Raw genomic sequence first — 15,263 nt, forward strand, 5'->3', positions numbered from 1 at the left:
GTAACCATTAAGGGTAACTTGTGATCTTCATCACAAGTTTGGTGAGTTTTCTTATAATTTTTTTTTTTTAGTTTAGTTTTTATTTAGTTAAATTTTTTATTCTCTTTTCTTTTATTTTTGTTTTAATTTCAATTTGTGCATTCCTTGTTGGATTCGAGACCAAAAGGGAACCCTGGTACAAGTTGAAGAAAAGAGGCTTAGTTGAATATCATTTTTTTTTAGAAATGGAAATTCCACATGAAGATCAAAGCTCTCATTATGATCATGATAAGGACAAATTTGCATACCTATCCATGAGGGATCGGATTGAGTTAGGGAAAAGGCAAGTTAAACAAAGCCAATGGGGTAGTAAGTATGTCTTGAATGAAGACATGAGCATGAAGGCAAAGCTAGCATCTATGGCTAGAAGGATAGAAGAGTTTGAATTGAGGAATGTGCATACTGAAGCACAACCACAAGCCATGCCAACTTCATTTGAGTATATAAACCATCCCAACCTTGCAACCCAACCTCAACCTCAACCATCAATGAGTACATCTTCATTGGAGCAAGCCATTTTGAAGATAAGCAAAGTCATGGAGGACTTTGTAGGTGAGCAACAAAAGATCAACTCTCATCTTAATGAAAAGATTGATAATTTGGAGAGTTCAATAAATATAAGAATGGAGGGGGTTTATAATGATCTATCACTAAGGATAGAAAAAATTCAAGACTCCATTGAGAAGCTCACCAATCTCGACATAGCAAGGGGGAAAAGGAAGCTTCCTCCTCAACCCCACCATAACCTTCAAGGAACCAATGCAAAAAGATCAAGGAAAGTGTTGATGATCGACACTTTGGTGGGGGATTGCTATGACAACTTTATGGACCAACCTTCCATTGAAAATCATAAGGTTCAAGATGATAAAGGGTTACTTGAACCCTTTAAAGCATCCACTTCTCCAGGGAAGAGAAGAGAAACGAATTCCCTTAGACCAAATGGGAAGGATGCCAATTTTGTTTGGGATCCAGGGGGAATTCAGCATGAAGTGGGTGTGTGAGTGAGATGAGCTAAATAGTTCATCTTCTTTTTGGGGTACATGCTATCAGCTTCATTTAAATTCTATGCTTTCTTTAAATTTTTGCATGTTTTAGTTTGAATTCTTAGCTTGAATTTAGTTTTAATATGTTTTTAAGATGAGTTTTGAAGTGTTCATACAGGTACAATGCTTGCAAAAATCGAAATGGAGGTGAAACAGAGGAAACAGGGGAGCCAAAATGCATAAGCAAAGCTCTCAGTGGAATTTCGCACCATGAACACACTCAGTGCGAATTTTTCGCACAGTGACAGTGCATGGTGCGAAAAAGAATTTCTATACATTTTGGAAAACCAAGCCTCCCAGGATGCTATCTTCGCACCTCAATTACCAGTGCGAAAACTTTCGCACCTTGTTTATCTTGGTGCGAAATGATTTTCAAGCTAATTTCTAAAAACAAAGCTCTCGGGAAGGCCTTTTTCTTGAATTCCATGTTTTTTCCAAGTTTAAAAATTCATGAATGCATTTCCAAACCTTTTGTTTTCAAATCCCATCCATCCAAAACTTTTTAAAAATCAAATTTCAAAACCATTCCATGCATGGCCGTCCACTTTGATTTTCATTTTCCATCATTTAATTTTGTTTTTCATCATTTAAAAACTATCCAAACACCTTAGGAATCTTGTTTAGAGCCTAACCATACCTTTTAAAAAACCATTTTTGAATTTTTTCCCAAAACTTGGAAAACACACAGTCGGGCTTCAAAGGAGGTGAATAGTGACTGTGCCAATTTTGGCACTCACTGTGCACTCCTCCTTTGTTTTCCCCTGTTTTAGCCAAAAATCTCCAATTTTAACAACCCTGCAAGCTACATTCAAATGTCATTGAAACTTATATGAGTATACCATCATGGCATGGACCCTTTGAGCCTTGTCCTCAGCTGCTCAAAGTGGGGCCCACTCATCATTTTTGTAAATATTTAGTATAAATTCCTCTCTCATTCAATTTTTGAATTTTGAAACAGGTGGTTCAATCTTCTCAACTCCAAGTCCACATCACATGAGGTACCACTTCCTTCCTCCTTATTTTCGATTCAAACATTGAGGACAATGTTCATCTCGGTTGGGGGGAGAGATGAGGAAGTAAGTATTAGTTTAAATTTTTATCATACTTAGTTAAATTAGCTACTTTTTAAAATTTTTAAAATTTTTGCTTTAAACTCCATGGATATTAAGGATTAACTCTCAAAATTAAATGAGAGAAGTCGAGTTTCAACTTGATTACATGAGTCTTAGAGTTTGTATTATGCTCTTCTAAAAGTTGATGAATGGTTGAAACTCCCATTGCATGCAAACTTATCTCTTCCACCTTAAGCTATTCGCACACATACATTAGATTCCAATTATAAGATGTGAAACTATCTCACCCTCTAAGCTTGAGAAATCATAATTTGACACCTTTAACTTCTCTTTAATAGTGTTGGGACACCTCATAAAGACCAATGAGTCTTTGAAAAAAATAGAAAAAAAAAAAAAAAGAAAAAGAAAAAGAAAAAGAAAAAAAAATAGAATAAACTTCTTTGCTTGCCTTGAAACCTGAGCATGGTCCGAAGGGGTGGCGAAAGCCTTTAAAGCCTGGTGCCCTAAGCCTTTATTGGTTGGGAGTCATCGATCCTCTGCTTGTTACATGGGTGAATTGGTTAAGTTTAGTAAGTGAAAAGAATTGTGAATAAGAGGTGCGTTCCTAGCCTATCAAGAGATGGTTAATTTTGCTAAGCTTAAAGAAAGACTTAGGTTGGGGGGAGATGATAGTATCCATACTATACTCGGAAGCTAATCACATTAACACTTAGCTTTTAGTGGAAGAATTTGATTTGGATCTTTTGAGAGTGGAAATTCTTTTGATGCTTAAACTTGCATAATATCCATTCTTTGTACTCTATGATCAAGTGAATGCTTTGACAACTCTTATTATAGGTTGAGTTTCACATCTTTATTGATCCATGGATGTCCATCATGCCACTCAAGTCATTTTTTGGAGTGATTTGCATGATCCCTTTTATGTATATTATTATAGTTTACTTAGTTTTTATCTCCTCCATTGCTAAGGGACTAGCAATGAGTCGGTTGGGGGGTGTGATTACTACCAAAAAGTGCTATTTTGTAGACCTAATAATAATGGTTTTAAGCACCTTTGAGTAGTAATCATATTCATTTAACCCAATTAATTCATTAAGGTCCTTAGTAATTGGTTTTAACCATTTTTGTGGCAAGTTTACATGTTTTTATCAGCTTATGAACCAATTCAAGCATGCCAATTGATGGAGGAGCTATTTGGGCGAGTTAAGCAAGGATTTTGGAGGATTACAGGCTTGAATTTCAAGTGGGAACACGAGCACAAGCAATGGAGAAGAGGAAAACAGAGTGAAGAAAACAGCTGCAGTCTTCTTTCACACTTTTGGAGCACTTCCCGAAGTCCATTTTCTACATTCTATATACCATTTGAAAGCTTAGGAAGTCAAGAATCCAACGCTTCAAACCGTGTATGATTTGGAGCTGAAATGAGGAAGATATGGCCTTCGGAAGGCAACTGCATCATGCCAAATGACCAATTTCGCAAGGTGAATTTCACATTGCGAAAATTTCGCAAGGAGATTTTCTTCATGGTGCGAAATTTTGCCATTTCGCAATGTGAATTTCACATTGCGAAAATTTCGCAAGGTGAATTAACTCATGATGCGAAAATATGGCACTTCGCATCATGAGTAATTCACATTGCGAAAATTTCGCAATGTGCCTTTTACATTGCGAAATTCCTTTGAATCCTCTGTTTCTCCACGCATGCACCACCGACTTCCCAAATATTTTTAGCTTGATATTTTCTCATGTAAATTCCTTTTGTAACCTTGTATTCAGCCGACATAAAGCTTTATCTTGTAATTTTGCTATATATAGAGGTGCACAACACCTCCAACAAAAAAAAGGGGATGTTTGGGGATCGATCCTCTGTACATTAACTTAGAGATATATAAAGCTTTGTTTTTCTCTCTTCTCCTGTTCTTCTCCATTTCTATTTTCTTAGTAGCCAAACAGCCTCTGAGGGCTTTTCCTCAGAGGATGATTGGCTAAAACTTTTAGTTTCTCAAAGTATGGATGTTATGTGATGGCTTGGATGCAATCCCATGGAAATTTCTCGCACCTAGAAGGTAAGGTAGTCGGTTTTTCATTAATGGTTCATTAATGCAAAGTTTGGTTTTTATTTCCTTTGGACAACTTCCAACGGCCAATACTTGATAAGCTTTTGGATTTCTATCCATTAGTTGTCTCCTACGAGCTATTGGAAGGTGAGGTTTTCAATTCCAAGTTTTGCATTAATCCGTTAGAACCAATTTCAATGGCCATTGAAAGGTGAGTTTATCACCTGGAATGACTTTGAGTTGCCAATATTTGGTAAGCTTTTGGCTTTAGACCATTAGTTATCTCTTACGAGCCATTCAAAGGAAGTCTAAGGTGAATAACCATTGATGAAATTCACTACCATCTGTTTTGCCATTTTAAAGGATTAAAACTTGATTTGCTAAATCCATACCGGTTCGGGAAGCAAGCATCACCATAGTTGCAACCCCAACGCGAGGAGCCTATCCTAAGATTTCCAATTTGCATAAGAGCCAGAGCATAGCTATCCTATCTTTGAGAAACTTGTTTTTACACCCTTTTATTTTAGTCTTTAATGTTAGCTTAGATTAGTTTAAATCTTTCTAAAACATTTTCATCTTCTTTTAAAGCTAACATCCATAAGAAAATCACTTATTTTCCTAATTTGAATATCACTTGTGTTTGCGAAAACCCTTCCCAGTGAACGATCCTAGAACCACTATGCTATAGTAGCTTGGCTACTTTAGTAATAGTATTTAAGGTATAAATTTTGTTGATACGCCTTTAAAGCTAAGCTACCATGAGTCGCATCAGACATTATAGTAGATTAGACCAAGGGAGGAGAATACATATGTTTTACGAGGAACCAATACTCAATATAACCTTCATAACGCATGATTCTTCTATGCTTTTGATGGAAATAGTCATAACCTTCCTTTTGCCATCCGAAACCAGGGATTACAAACTCAATATTTAAAACAAAAAAATATTCATGGCACCCAAATGGGAACCTAAATTATGTGATGTCCACCAACAATTTTAAATCTACAGAAGAAGGTTTAAAGAGATGAAAATAACCTATATATGAAGAGCTATAAACAAAATAAGCTAGATATAATATATACATGTAGAAGAAAATACATCATCCATATACCATCATCAGCATTGAGCGAATACATTTACACCATTTATGTGAATGGTCGATCACTACATCCATAAGTAATACGAGAAGTCATAATTACAAAAGGTCATTTATATTAGCCAAATGTCCAAAAACAGAATGAAAGTTTAATAACTATAAAACTAGTACAAAATGTAGAAGGGGTCATATATGGTCTGGTCCATGAAGCGGGAAGTGGGATCGCAAGAAGACCATCATCTCATCATGCTGGCCTCGTATAACTTGCATACCCTCTTTGACTTCCTCGTGTAAACCATCAATGCGATTCTCCAAAGATGTCAAACGTCGGTCATTGGCTAATACAATCTTCTCCAAGCGGGTACCAAGGGAGCTAATCTGGGCATTGAGGTTATCTGATGCCTCAGAGTCGTCCGGTCCAATTAGTGAAGGATGATTTGTTAACGCCCTAGCTCTGACACCACCTGTTGACAGTATTCGTGTGACATTTGCTTTTGCAAAAGTTTTTCCCTGTACATCCTGATCTTCATATTCTTCATCCTCGGAGGACCCATTGTCTGAAGACACATCAACCTCTGAGGGGAGAACGGAAGACTTCCTTGCCCATGAACCATCTTTCTTCCGAACAAAATGCATGCGCCGAAGTGAAGCCCGATCATATGTATCAAATGATTTGAGTTTTTTCCCGTCTGTCTCATTGCGCAAATTGACGTTGAAGTATTTGACAATCTTTGTGATAAACATGCCATAGGGGAGAACTGAATCTTCGCTGATTGAACATGCTTTCATATGTTGGAAAATTATGTAACTAATATTAACCTTTCTTTCTGTGAGAATGCTGTCAACCAAAAAAGCCTCCAAGAAAGATATATCATCTCGGTGCCCTCCTTTAGGGATGAAAATGTACGATATCATGTGATGTAGGATACGACTCAACACAGTCAACAAATGGGAAGTTGGTCTACTAGATCTCGGGTAACCACATAGCCTCTGTATAGCTTCTGCAGGTTTGAAACCTTCCACCCTTGGCCACTTCTTAGCTTCATACAAACAAACCCCTTCATTTGGAATCTCTAAAATCTGACAAAGTCCAGCAACATAAAAAACGATCTGTACACCGTTAATTGTGGTAGTAATGGGTCCTTCATCTTCGAATGTCATATTGGAATAGAAACATTTGACAACCTTGGGATAAACGAACTCTTTGACAGAGACAATAAGAAGCCAACCCATTCTCACGAAAAGCACATCGAAATGGAAATAACTAAGCTTTGCAAAATCAATGTTCCTACCTGGGATTACGGTCCGATTCGCAAAGTGAAGATGAAATCGTTGGGCTAGGTCAGGGATTGCGAACGTAGCTCGATCAAAGGTGGCCTTCTTATGAACGTTCGGACTTGCTTCGACGGCCAGTCGTTTTCCTTTGTTGGTGGTGCGTTTTGCTCCATCGGAGGTGTTCTGGTTGCTGTCGCTGGCTTGTTGTCGGTCAGAGGTCTTTTTGTTGGTCTCGCGCATCCTTGATACCGCCGTTCTCTTCCCTTTCCTACCGGTGGAGGATGCTTCGATCGGTGCTCGTTTTGGAGCCATGAATATTCCGATGGCCTTCAGGTATTGCGTGAGGATGAAGAAGACTGAAGTGGAAGACGGACGGGTTCAGGTCTTGCGCAAGGATGAAGAAGAATGGAGTAGAAGACAAAGGGGTTGAGGGTTACAAGTGGTTTGAACATCGATCGACCTTCCTAGTATATGGAAAGACATCCAGTTTATGAAGTAATTAAATTTTAATTAACTTAATGTCTTACATTATATTTGCTACACTTTTAATGTAATAGTTTCCATATGAACTCATTAAACCTATAATGGATTAAATGAATAAATATTTTGATGTACCTTAAATAAATTAATTGAAGTTAATTTCACAAAATTTATATTAAGGAAAATAAAATATGACAACTTAAGTTAATTAAATCATATAAATTAACTAACCTTTCTGGTATGTACGATATAGTATAATGAACTCACTAAGATATAGTCACACCTATTAGATTAAAATTGTAATTAACTAACATATACTACCAGAGGGGCATTAAAATTAATTATGGTTGTATGACAAATTGTTCGAATAAGTACGATATACCATGATGAGTGAAATAAATTAATGAATCTGAATTTATTTAAAATTTCCATAAGTAGAATATCATAACATATCTCATTTTACGTAATTAAGTCTAATTAACCTACCTTTCTCATATCTAGGATATATTATGAAGCATTAATTAAAAATAAATTACGTTAATTCATGAAAAAATATAGTATAATGAACTCACTAAGATATAGTCACACCTATTACATTAAAATTGTAATTAACTAACATATACTACCATAGGGCCATTAAAATTAATTATGGTTGTATGACAAATTGTTCGAATAAGTACGATATAGCATGGTGACTGTAATAAATTAATGAATCTGAATGTATTTAAAATTTCCATTAGTAGAATATCATAACATATCTCATTTTACGTAATTAAGTCTAATTAACTAACCTTTCTCATATCTAGGATATATTAGGAAGCATTAATTAAAAATAAATCACGTTAATTGATGAAAAATATAGTAAGTAGGAAACGGTATGAAAACATAGTTACAATAAATAGGGTAAACAACAGTAAGAAATGTCAATATTATCAATTAAGTTCATATCTTCCCTTTATATTTTGTTAAGTTATAGATATATCCATTGCAAATGGGTGTAAAAAATATCCACATTAGATTGAGTTTCCCACCTGCTATAAATGTTATATTTAATGGCACCTAAAAAACTGATGCAAATATCCAAACTATCAACCACCAAGTGTACCATTGTGGTGGTAGGTTTTGAACATGTGGCAACCTATTAAAAAATGTAATAACTCCATCAACCAACCACATACATCTGTTAGTATATATTTGGAAGGGAACATATTGTAAGGAGCTTGGAGATTGAACGAGGTCTGCTATATGTTGGAGAACAGGTTACAAAAAACATCCAGAAGACAAATCTTCAGGTCAAGCTGCATCACACTTGGACTTGCCATTTTAACGGTATGATCTTTAACTCAATAAAGATTAGGTAAACAACTCCATAGTACAATTTTTAAGCTGAATGCCCTCATCTTTCAAATGGATGGGGAAATATTCCTAAAACCTAATAGTGATTTTTAAAGGGTATGTAATGATATTAAAGAGTTTGGATTTTGATTGTCTATAGCACATTGTTAGTAATATGCATCAGTGATCTGTTGAACAGTTGACATTAATTTATTTAATATAAGTGATTCATGTTGGCTTTAAAAATAACACTATCATCAAAATTATAGGGTAATACATATTCAATTGACTTAAAAGGAGAGAATCAACCTTAAGAAATGTGTATTATTGACTCCCAATATGGGGTAAGTTTGGAATAAGTTTGGTGGCGTAACCAAAAGCTTCCATGCTTTTAGATAGAGATAGAATTATATAAAAGTGATTTTCCATGTTTTTAAAGAATGTGCATGAGAGGTATTAAATATTGTGACTGCCAAACTCCTTGAAGATGGCAACTAAGATTAATGATGGAATTTTTGTTAACATAGTATGCCTAAATAGGGCAACATTCTAACGTTCTGATAAGAAATGAAGGCCTTAATGAAATGAACAACGAAAACAAACAATTAGCTACTCTGTTAACATATTATAACAGTGAACATGTAGTCGTCAACCGGTTAAATAAGACCGATTGATATATTTTCTCAACTGGTAGACACTGCCAAATTTTGTAAGCAGCACCAAAATGCATCCGGTTAATTTGTAGGTCAACCACTTTCTTCCACATTATAATAGCTTAGAGCAAGGGAAAAGAATAGATTCGGTTTACGAGGAACCAAACAATTGTACCGATTGTTTTTTTATGCTCATCAAGACCAACAACACCATCCCCTACCACAAAAAAGTTGGACAATTTGAAAAATTGTTCTTGCACAAGGACCTCCAAAAGCACTACAACCTTAGCCTCAACAGCAGAACCATGTCTAGGAAGTTGCATTTAACTATTCCTTCATTTGGTTGTCTAAGGTCAATTTAAATTATGGTGCGTTTCTGTATAGATGTCAGACGCCGATCATTGTCTAACGCCATCTTTTTAGGGTATTGGTGTCACATTTGCATTTTCACAAGTTATTTCCTCAACATAATGATTTTTAAGTGATATTTAATGATTTTAAAAAGTTTTGCTTATGATTGTGTATAGCAGACAAGTATCAATTTTGCAACATATGACCTTTTAAATTGAAAATCATGGGGAAATTATCACGTGTGCAGTCTACACCGGTTATATAATTTCTCAAATTCTCAATTTTTATCCAAAAATGAGAATAGATGACGTTGTCGAATTCGGTTTATCTTCAAGTATGCAATCAATTGATACAAAAGTGATACGATAATTCTTTAAAGTATTATTGGGGCACTTTTTTACGTTATTTATGTAATGTAGATGATGCAATCGGTGAAGGAGAAAACAATCAAGCGGGAGTTTGAAGTGAAGGAGGAGGACGTCGTCAATGATGATGCATATATCGGTGGCACTTGCCACCTGGGTGGAAACGGTTTGAAAGAGAAGGTGTTGAAGGGTATTTCAAATGAAGAAGTCTACAAATTGCAATTCGATTGCATAGATGAGGCTGAAACATTTTACAACATGTTAGCAAAAGTAACTGGATTTAATATTCGAAAGGATGATTTGAAGCGAGACAAGAATGGAGATATAATATCTCGAAAGTGGGTGTGTTCTAGAGAAGGACAGCGAGCGACAAAGTTTATTGAAAATGACAAGCGACAGCGTGAGCCACGATCATTGAGTAGAGTTGGATGTGAAGCCACATTTTGTGTAGGCTTGAACAGGAAAGATGGAAAGTGGATTGTAAAGGAATTTATAGGAGGTCATAATCATAATTTGGTCGATGCTATCAACACACAATTCCTTCGGTCTCATCGAACAATAAGTAATCCAGATAAGGCACAAGTTGATGTTTTGCGTAAAGTAGGTGTTAAAACCACACAAATTATGGACTATATGGTCAAACAATCAGGGAGACATGAGCACGTCGGTTTCACACAAAAATATATATACAATCACGTTGATGCAATGCGTAGAAGTGAAATTAAAGACGATGATGCAGAAGCGGCATTGGCTTATTTGTGTGGAAAGGCAGAAATGGATTCTTCATTTTTTTTATAAATTCAACATTGATTAAGAAAGTCGACTAGCAAATTTGTTTTGGGCTGATTCAACTGCTCGAATGGATTATGCGTGTTTTGGAGATGTCCTAGCATTTGACACAACCTATAGAACAAATGCCTATAAAAAGCCTCTAGTAGTGTTGGTCGGTGTTAATCATCACCACCAAACTGTTGTATTTGGTTGTGCGTTATTGATAGATGAAAGTGTTGGAACATATGAATGGGTGTTGGAGACATTTCTTGATGCCATGATGAATAAGAAACCCATATCTGTTGTAACCGATGGGGATAAAGCTATGCGTAAGACAATTAAAAAAGTATTACCCGATTCGTGTCATCGATTGTGTTCATGGCATTTGCAACGAAATGCATTCACGAATGTGCATATTAAGGACTTCTCAAGCATATTTGCAAGGTGCATGTTCATGCGTGGGAATGAAGAAGAATTTGAAAAGGTTTGGCATGAAATGGTTGCAAATTTGGGACTTAATGAGAATCGTTGGGTGATCGAGATATATGGGAAACGTAAAAGATGGGCAGAGGCGTATTTACGTGGAAATTTCTTTGGAGGGATGAGAACCACACAAAGGTGTGAGAGTATGAATGCATATCTAAATAGATTCTTAAAAATTCGCTTGCGACTGTATGAGTTTGTACAACAATTTGATAGAGCCATACTGAGAATACGGCAAAACGAGGCAAAGGTAGAGTTTGAGTCGAACAATTCTTCACCCGTGCTTTCAACCAAACTATCCATACTTGAAAATCATGCTGCGACGGTATACAAAGAATCTTTCCTTAAATTTCGCGATGAGATGAAAAATGTAGAGTTATTCTTTGTGGTAGGTCTTGTAAGTGATCATTCAATGTGGGCATACACATTATCTAAGTTTAGACACCTGAACTTAAATTGGGAAGTACAATTTTGCCTGGATATTGTAACATTAAAATGCTCATGCATGATGTTTGAGTCAATTGGCATCCCATGTTGCCACATGGTGGTGGTTATGAAGGTGGAGCATTTAGAAGAGATTCCTCAGTCATGTATTATGAAGAGGTGGACAAAGTTAGCAAAGGTGTATACAAGATCAGTACTAGTGAATGAGACGGATAACGACATGGATCGGTTTGTACAATATGGTTCATTGAGTTCGATGTGCAACAAGCTCTCCTACTTTCTGTCAGATACGTCATCTTCATTTATAGAGGCAAAAAATGAAATACAAAATTTGACGGCGAGAATGGAGGAACTCTATAACTATAATTTGAAAGGGAAGAAAATAGCAGCAGATGGAGCGACAGGTACTAACCAAGTTCGTGATCCAAATATTGTGAAGACTAAAGGGAATCCAGGCAAAGTGGCAATGGATGTTCAAAAGGGAAGACGATGCAGTCGTTGTAAAAGAGTGGGTCACACAATTCAAAAGTGTCCAGAAGCTATAATCCCTCAAAATGCTCAGCCGGGTTATATGGTATGTCATATTCAATAAAAAATGCCTCTAAGATTAATTTTTGTAGTTGTACTTACATAAATGACTAACATAATTGTTTTGATGGCATTATGAGTACATAGGAGGAAACTAATTTGTCTTCCCAATGTGACATTCAAATAGAAATGATGCCTTCAACAAATTCATCAGTTGACATTTTTGCAACCATACATATATGTACAATAGGCTTGTTATATAATTTCCAAACATTGATAACATCTAATTCAATAATAATTGACAACACTTAATTATTGAAAAATGCAGGTAATGTTAGGGGAGCATTTGTCGAATGACCAATCTGACATGTACATAGATTGTGGTGAACTTAATAAGGTAAGATCGAGAATAAAGAAACACTTTTGACATGAATTTCAACTATGCATTATTTAATGATTAGGTTTAATTAATTGGAATGGAAGTGGATAGCTGAAAAAAAAAATGGAATGTGCATGTGCAGATCTAGCAGGATTTCAGCAACATGAACAAAATATGTCAACAACATGTGAAGGTGGGGATCCAAACAAATATCCAAATGAAAAGGATATGCAACCTTTTTTTTATTCCTTAACGGAGTAAGGGATGGTAGGTATTAAATCAGTCTTTATATTAGTTGACGTTATCACTTCCACTAATGTGTACTTTTAACTTAACTATTTAATGAAAAGTTTGAATTTTGATCAAGAGTCAAGTTGCTTGATAGAATGCAATATCCTCTACATTTATAATTTAATTGATAACAAGTGATAAAATGATTGGTAAATGGAGAAACCGATTCATTTATATCATGTCGAAAAAAACAGTTAATTATGCGGATTTAATTAAATTCAATTATGGTTAAAGTTTGACAATTAGGTGGTTATGAGTTAACTATAGGAAAGTAATCAATATGATGTAATTCATATGAAATAGGTAAATTTAGTGATTTTACTCAAAATGGGTAAATCGTAGTTAGGTAATTTGTAATGCAAGTTTCCATCAATTTCAAACCTTTTAATTGAACTTAATGGTACCTTGTCGAATGTTTACGTAGTGAAAAGTTATTGGTACAACTCATACCCTTTTTGTGGACGGTAGTCGTACTCCTAAATTGCACAATAGCATTGCAGGAGCCAACCGATTGCAACTGGTTAAAAATACCCGCAATCGGGTGAGCAAATTCCTTAACCGGTTGATACCCATCTTCACCCAGTTGCCACTGGTTAAAAAACCATCAACCGATTGAGAAAATTCCTCAACCAGTTTGCTATATTTGTCAACCGGTTCCCACTGGTCAAATCATTCGTCAACCGGTTGAGACAATTTCTTCATTGATCAACCGTTTTTCACAACTCAAAAAATTGCTCACTCCCTTTAGAAAAATCTTCAATCACTCAATTGAACACCGACACCGAGTGATTCTGCATCCAAAATTGTTTGAGGTGGTTGGGACAAATCCTCAACAAGTTCACAGTGCATCCATAGGGTCATTATCCATATGAGGAATGTTCTCAACCGGTACGAATAATGCGTATGCCTATGAAAAGTGGACTTAGCTAAATCGTCGGACTGGTTCTTACCGGCTGAACGTCATTCGTCAATCGGTCTACTAATGTACTAACTATATATTGTTAGCATAGATAAATGAATATTTACAAATCTGATTAGGTTAAAGATCGTACAAAATCACACATGTCGAACATGAATGATACCAATATATTACAATTTCATTTTGCCTACCATATTGAAAGAAGAGTATTTGGATATTCAAATAAAATGGACTTAATCATTAATAATGTATGGTCATCGAATCTCACAACTTCCCAATAAACATGACGATATGTGGAGATGGAAATGATAAATATTAGAAAAATAACAAATATCATAATAATAATTTTTTCATTGCTCGTGTCGACGTCTTTGTACAAACAATAGCCACAATGGTTTGTTTTTCTCTATTTCCCTCGTGTAAAACTAAATCACATGCTATTTCTCGATGTATTTTAATAGAATTACAAAAGTCAGAGCTCGTCATCGAATCACCATTTTTGAATCTCTGCATATGTCTAATGACATGCACTCCATAGTCCCACCTAAGAAAAAGAAAAGAAAAGCAAAACAACTTATTGAATGGTTGTCTAATTATACCTTAGAAAAAGAATAGTAATGTGAGTTATGTATTCATACTAACCCATTCTCTTGGGTCGGAATCGAAGGAGCCCAATCAATGGAGAATTGGAAGACATCTTTCCCTATGTCATATAGTTTGAAGAACGTTTGACAAAATTCAACCTAATTTATTATGAAAGTGTTAATAAATATGGAAGAGAAAAAAAATAGAATAGAAGAAAAATATAAACATGAAAGCATACCACTGTTTTGACACTCTGAAACTGGAACTTGTCTCGATTCTTCTATCGTAATGAATCCAAAATTTGGATATGAGAGTTTTTGAAGTCAATGACGCACAGATACCAATGACCAGGGCATTCGTCATGCATTGGAATAAATAGCTGTAAAGTTAGAAAAACAATATATATGAGTTGGGCCACAAAAAATATAGTATATTATAGGTGAAAACAATATCTATTCTAAATTTCATATATGCAATTAAACATTAGAAATAACTACTAACCTTCTCGCAATCATCCAATTCGCTAATGTACTTACTCACGATGGATGTTTTTCTATCGAAAAAAGGATGAGGACTCCCGCACAAAATCATTTGCTAATAAGAAAACATAATACAAACATTAGTATATTGTACTTAATATGTAAGTAAACAACAAGAGAAATATGAGCTTATTGAAAATGTCGTGGGAAGATAACATCTTATACTTCGTATGCCTATGAATTGTCTTTCAAAATAATTTAGCTTTGAGGCTTCTAGATTTATTACCTGTTGTTGAACAATAACTTCAATAAATTTATTTAACTAATATAGCATGCATTTGATATAAATGAAGTAGGTACTTACAAAATCCATTAAATTTTGTCTAGGACGTAAGCACTCAAAATCTCCACGAACTCCATGTTCATGACCAAAGTCAACAAGAAGCTCACTAAAATAATAATATGTTCAAACAAACTTGGGTAAATTGGAAGCATATGAAGGCTAAAATTGTAACAACACATCTATGAATGTTCTAGATGCGACAAACCTTTTTGACAATGCTTTATTGAAAACATAATCAGCGACAAGAGATTGAAGTACATTGAATGATTGAGT

At 35.3% G+C, this 15,263-nt stretch overlaps 2 protein-coding genes across 2 annotated transcripts; both read left to right on the top strand.

Moving 5' to 3' along the window:
- Positions 1-9,707: 9,707 nt before the first annotated feature.
- Positions 9,708-10,566, top strand: LOC104881834 (protein FAR1-RELATED SEQUENCE 5-like). Its single transcript, XM_010663159.1, has 2 exons — positions 9,708-9,737; positions 9,823-10,566. The coding sequence occupies exons 1-2, from the start codon at positions 9,708-9,710 to the stop codon at positions 10,564-10,566; spliced, it is 774 nt and encodes a 257-aa protein (XP_010661461.1).
- A 61-nt stretch (positions 10,567-10,627) lies between these two features.
- On the top strand, positions 10,628-12,461 carry LOC104881833 (protein FAR1-RELATED SEQUENCE 5-like). Its single transcript, XM_010663158.1, has 3 exons — positions 10,628-12,040; positions 12,323-12,391; positions 12,456-12,461. Exons 1-3 carry the CDS (start codon positions 10,628-10,630, stop codon positions 12,459-12,461), a joined length of 1,488 nt encoding a protein of 495 aa, XP_010661460.1.
- The last annotated feature ends 2,802 nt before the right edge of the window (positions 12,462-15,263 follow it).

The sequence above is a fragment of the Vitis vinifera genome, chromosome 15 (genome assembly GCF_030704535.1).
Source record: "Vitis vinifera cultivar Pinot Noir 40024 chromosome 15, ASM3070453v1".
Classification (NCBI taxonomy): domain Eukaryota; kingdom Viridiplantae; phylum Streptophyta; class Magnoliopsida; order Vitales; family Vitaceae; genus Vitis; species Vitis vinifera.

Bases quoted from the DNA above. Each gene is read 5' to 3' on its own strand.
- LOC104881834 (XM_010663159.1), top strand. From the start codon at position 9,708: ATGACGTTGTCGAATTCGGTTTATCTTCAA. The intron at 9,738-9,822 runs GTATGCAATCAA...TATGTAATGTAG, and splicing joins CGAATTCGGTTTATCTTCAA to ATGATGCAATCGGTGAAGGA.
- LOC104881833 (XM_010663158.1), top strand. From the start codon at position 10,628: ATGGATTATGCGTGTTTTGGAGATGTCCTAGCATTTGACACAACCTAT. The intron at 12,041-12,322 runs GTATGTCATATT...TGAAAAATGCAG, and splicing joins ATGCTCAGCCGGGTTATATG to GTAATGTTAGGGGAGCATTT.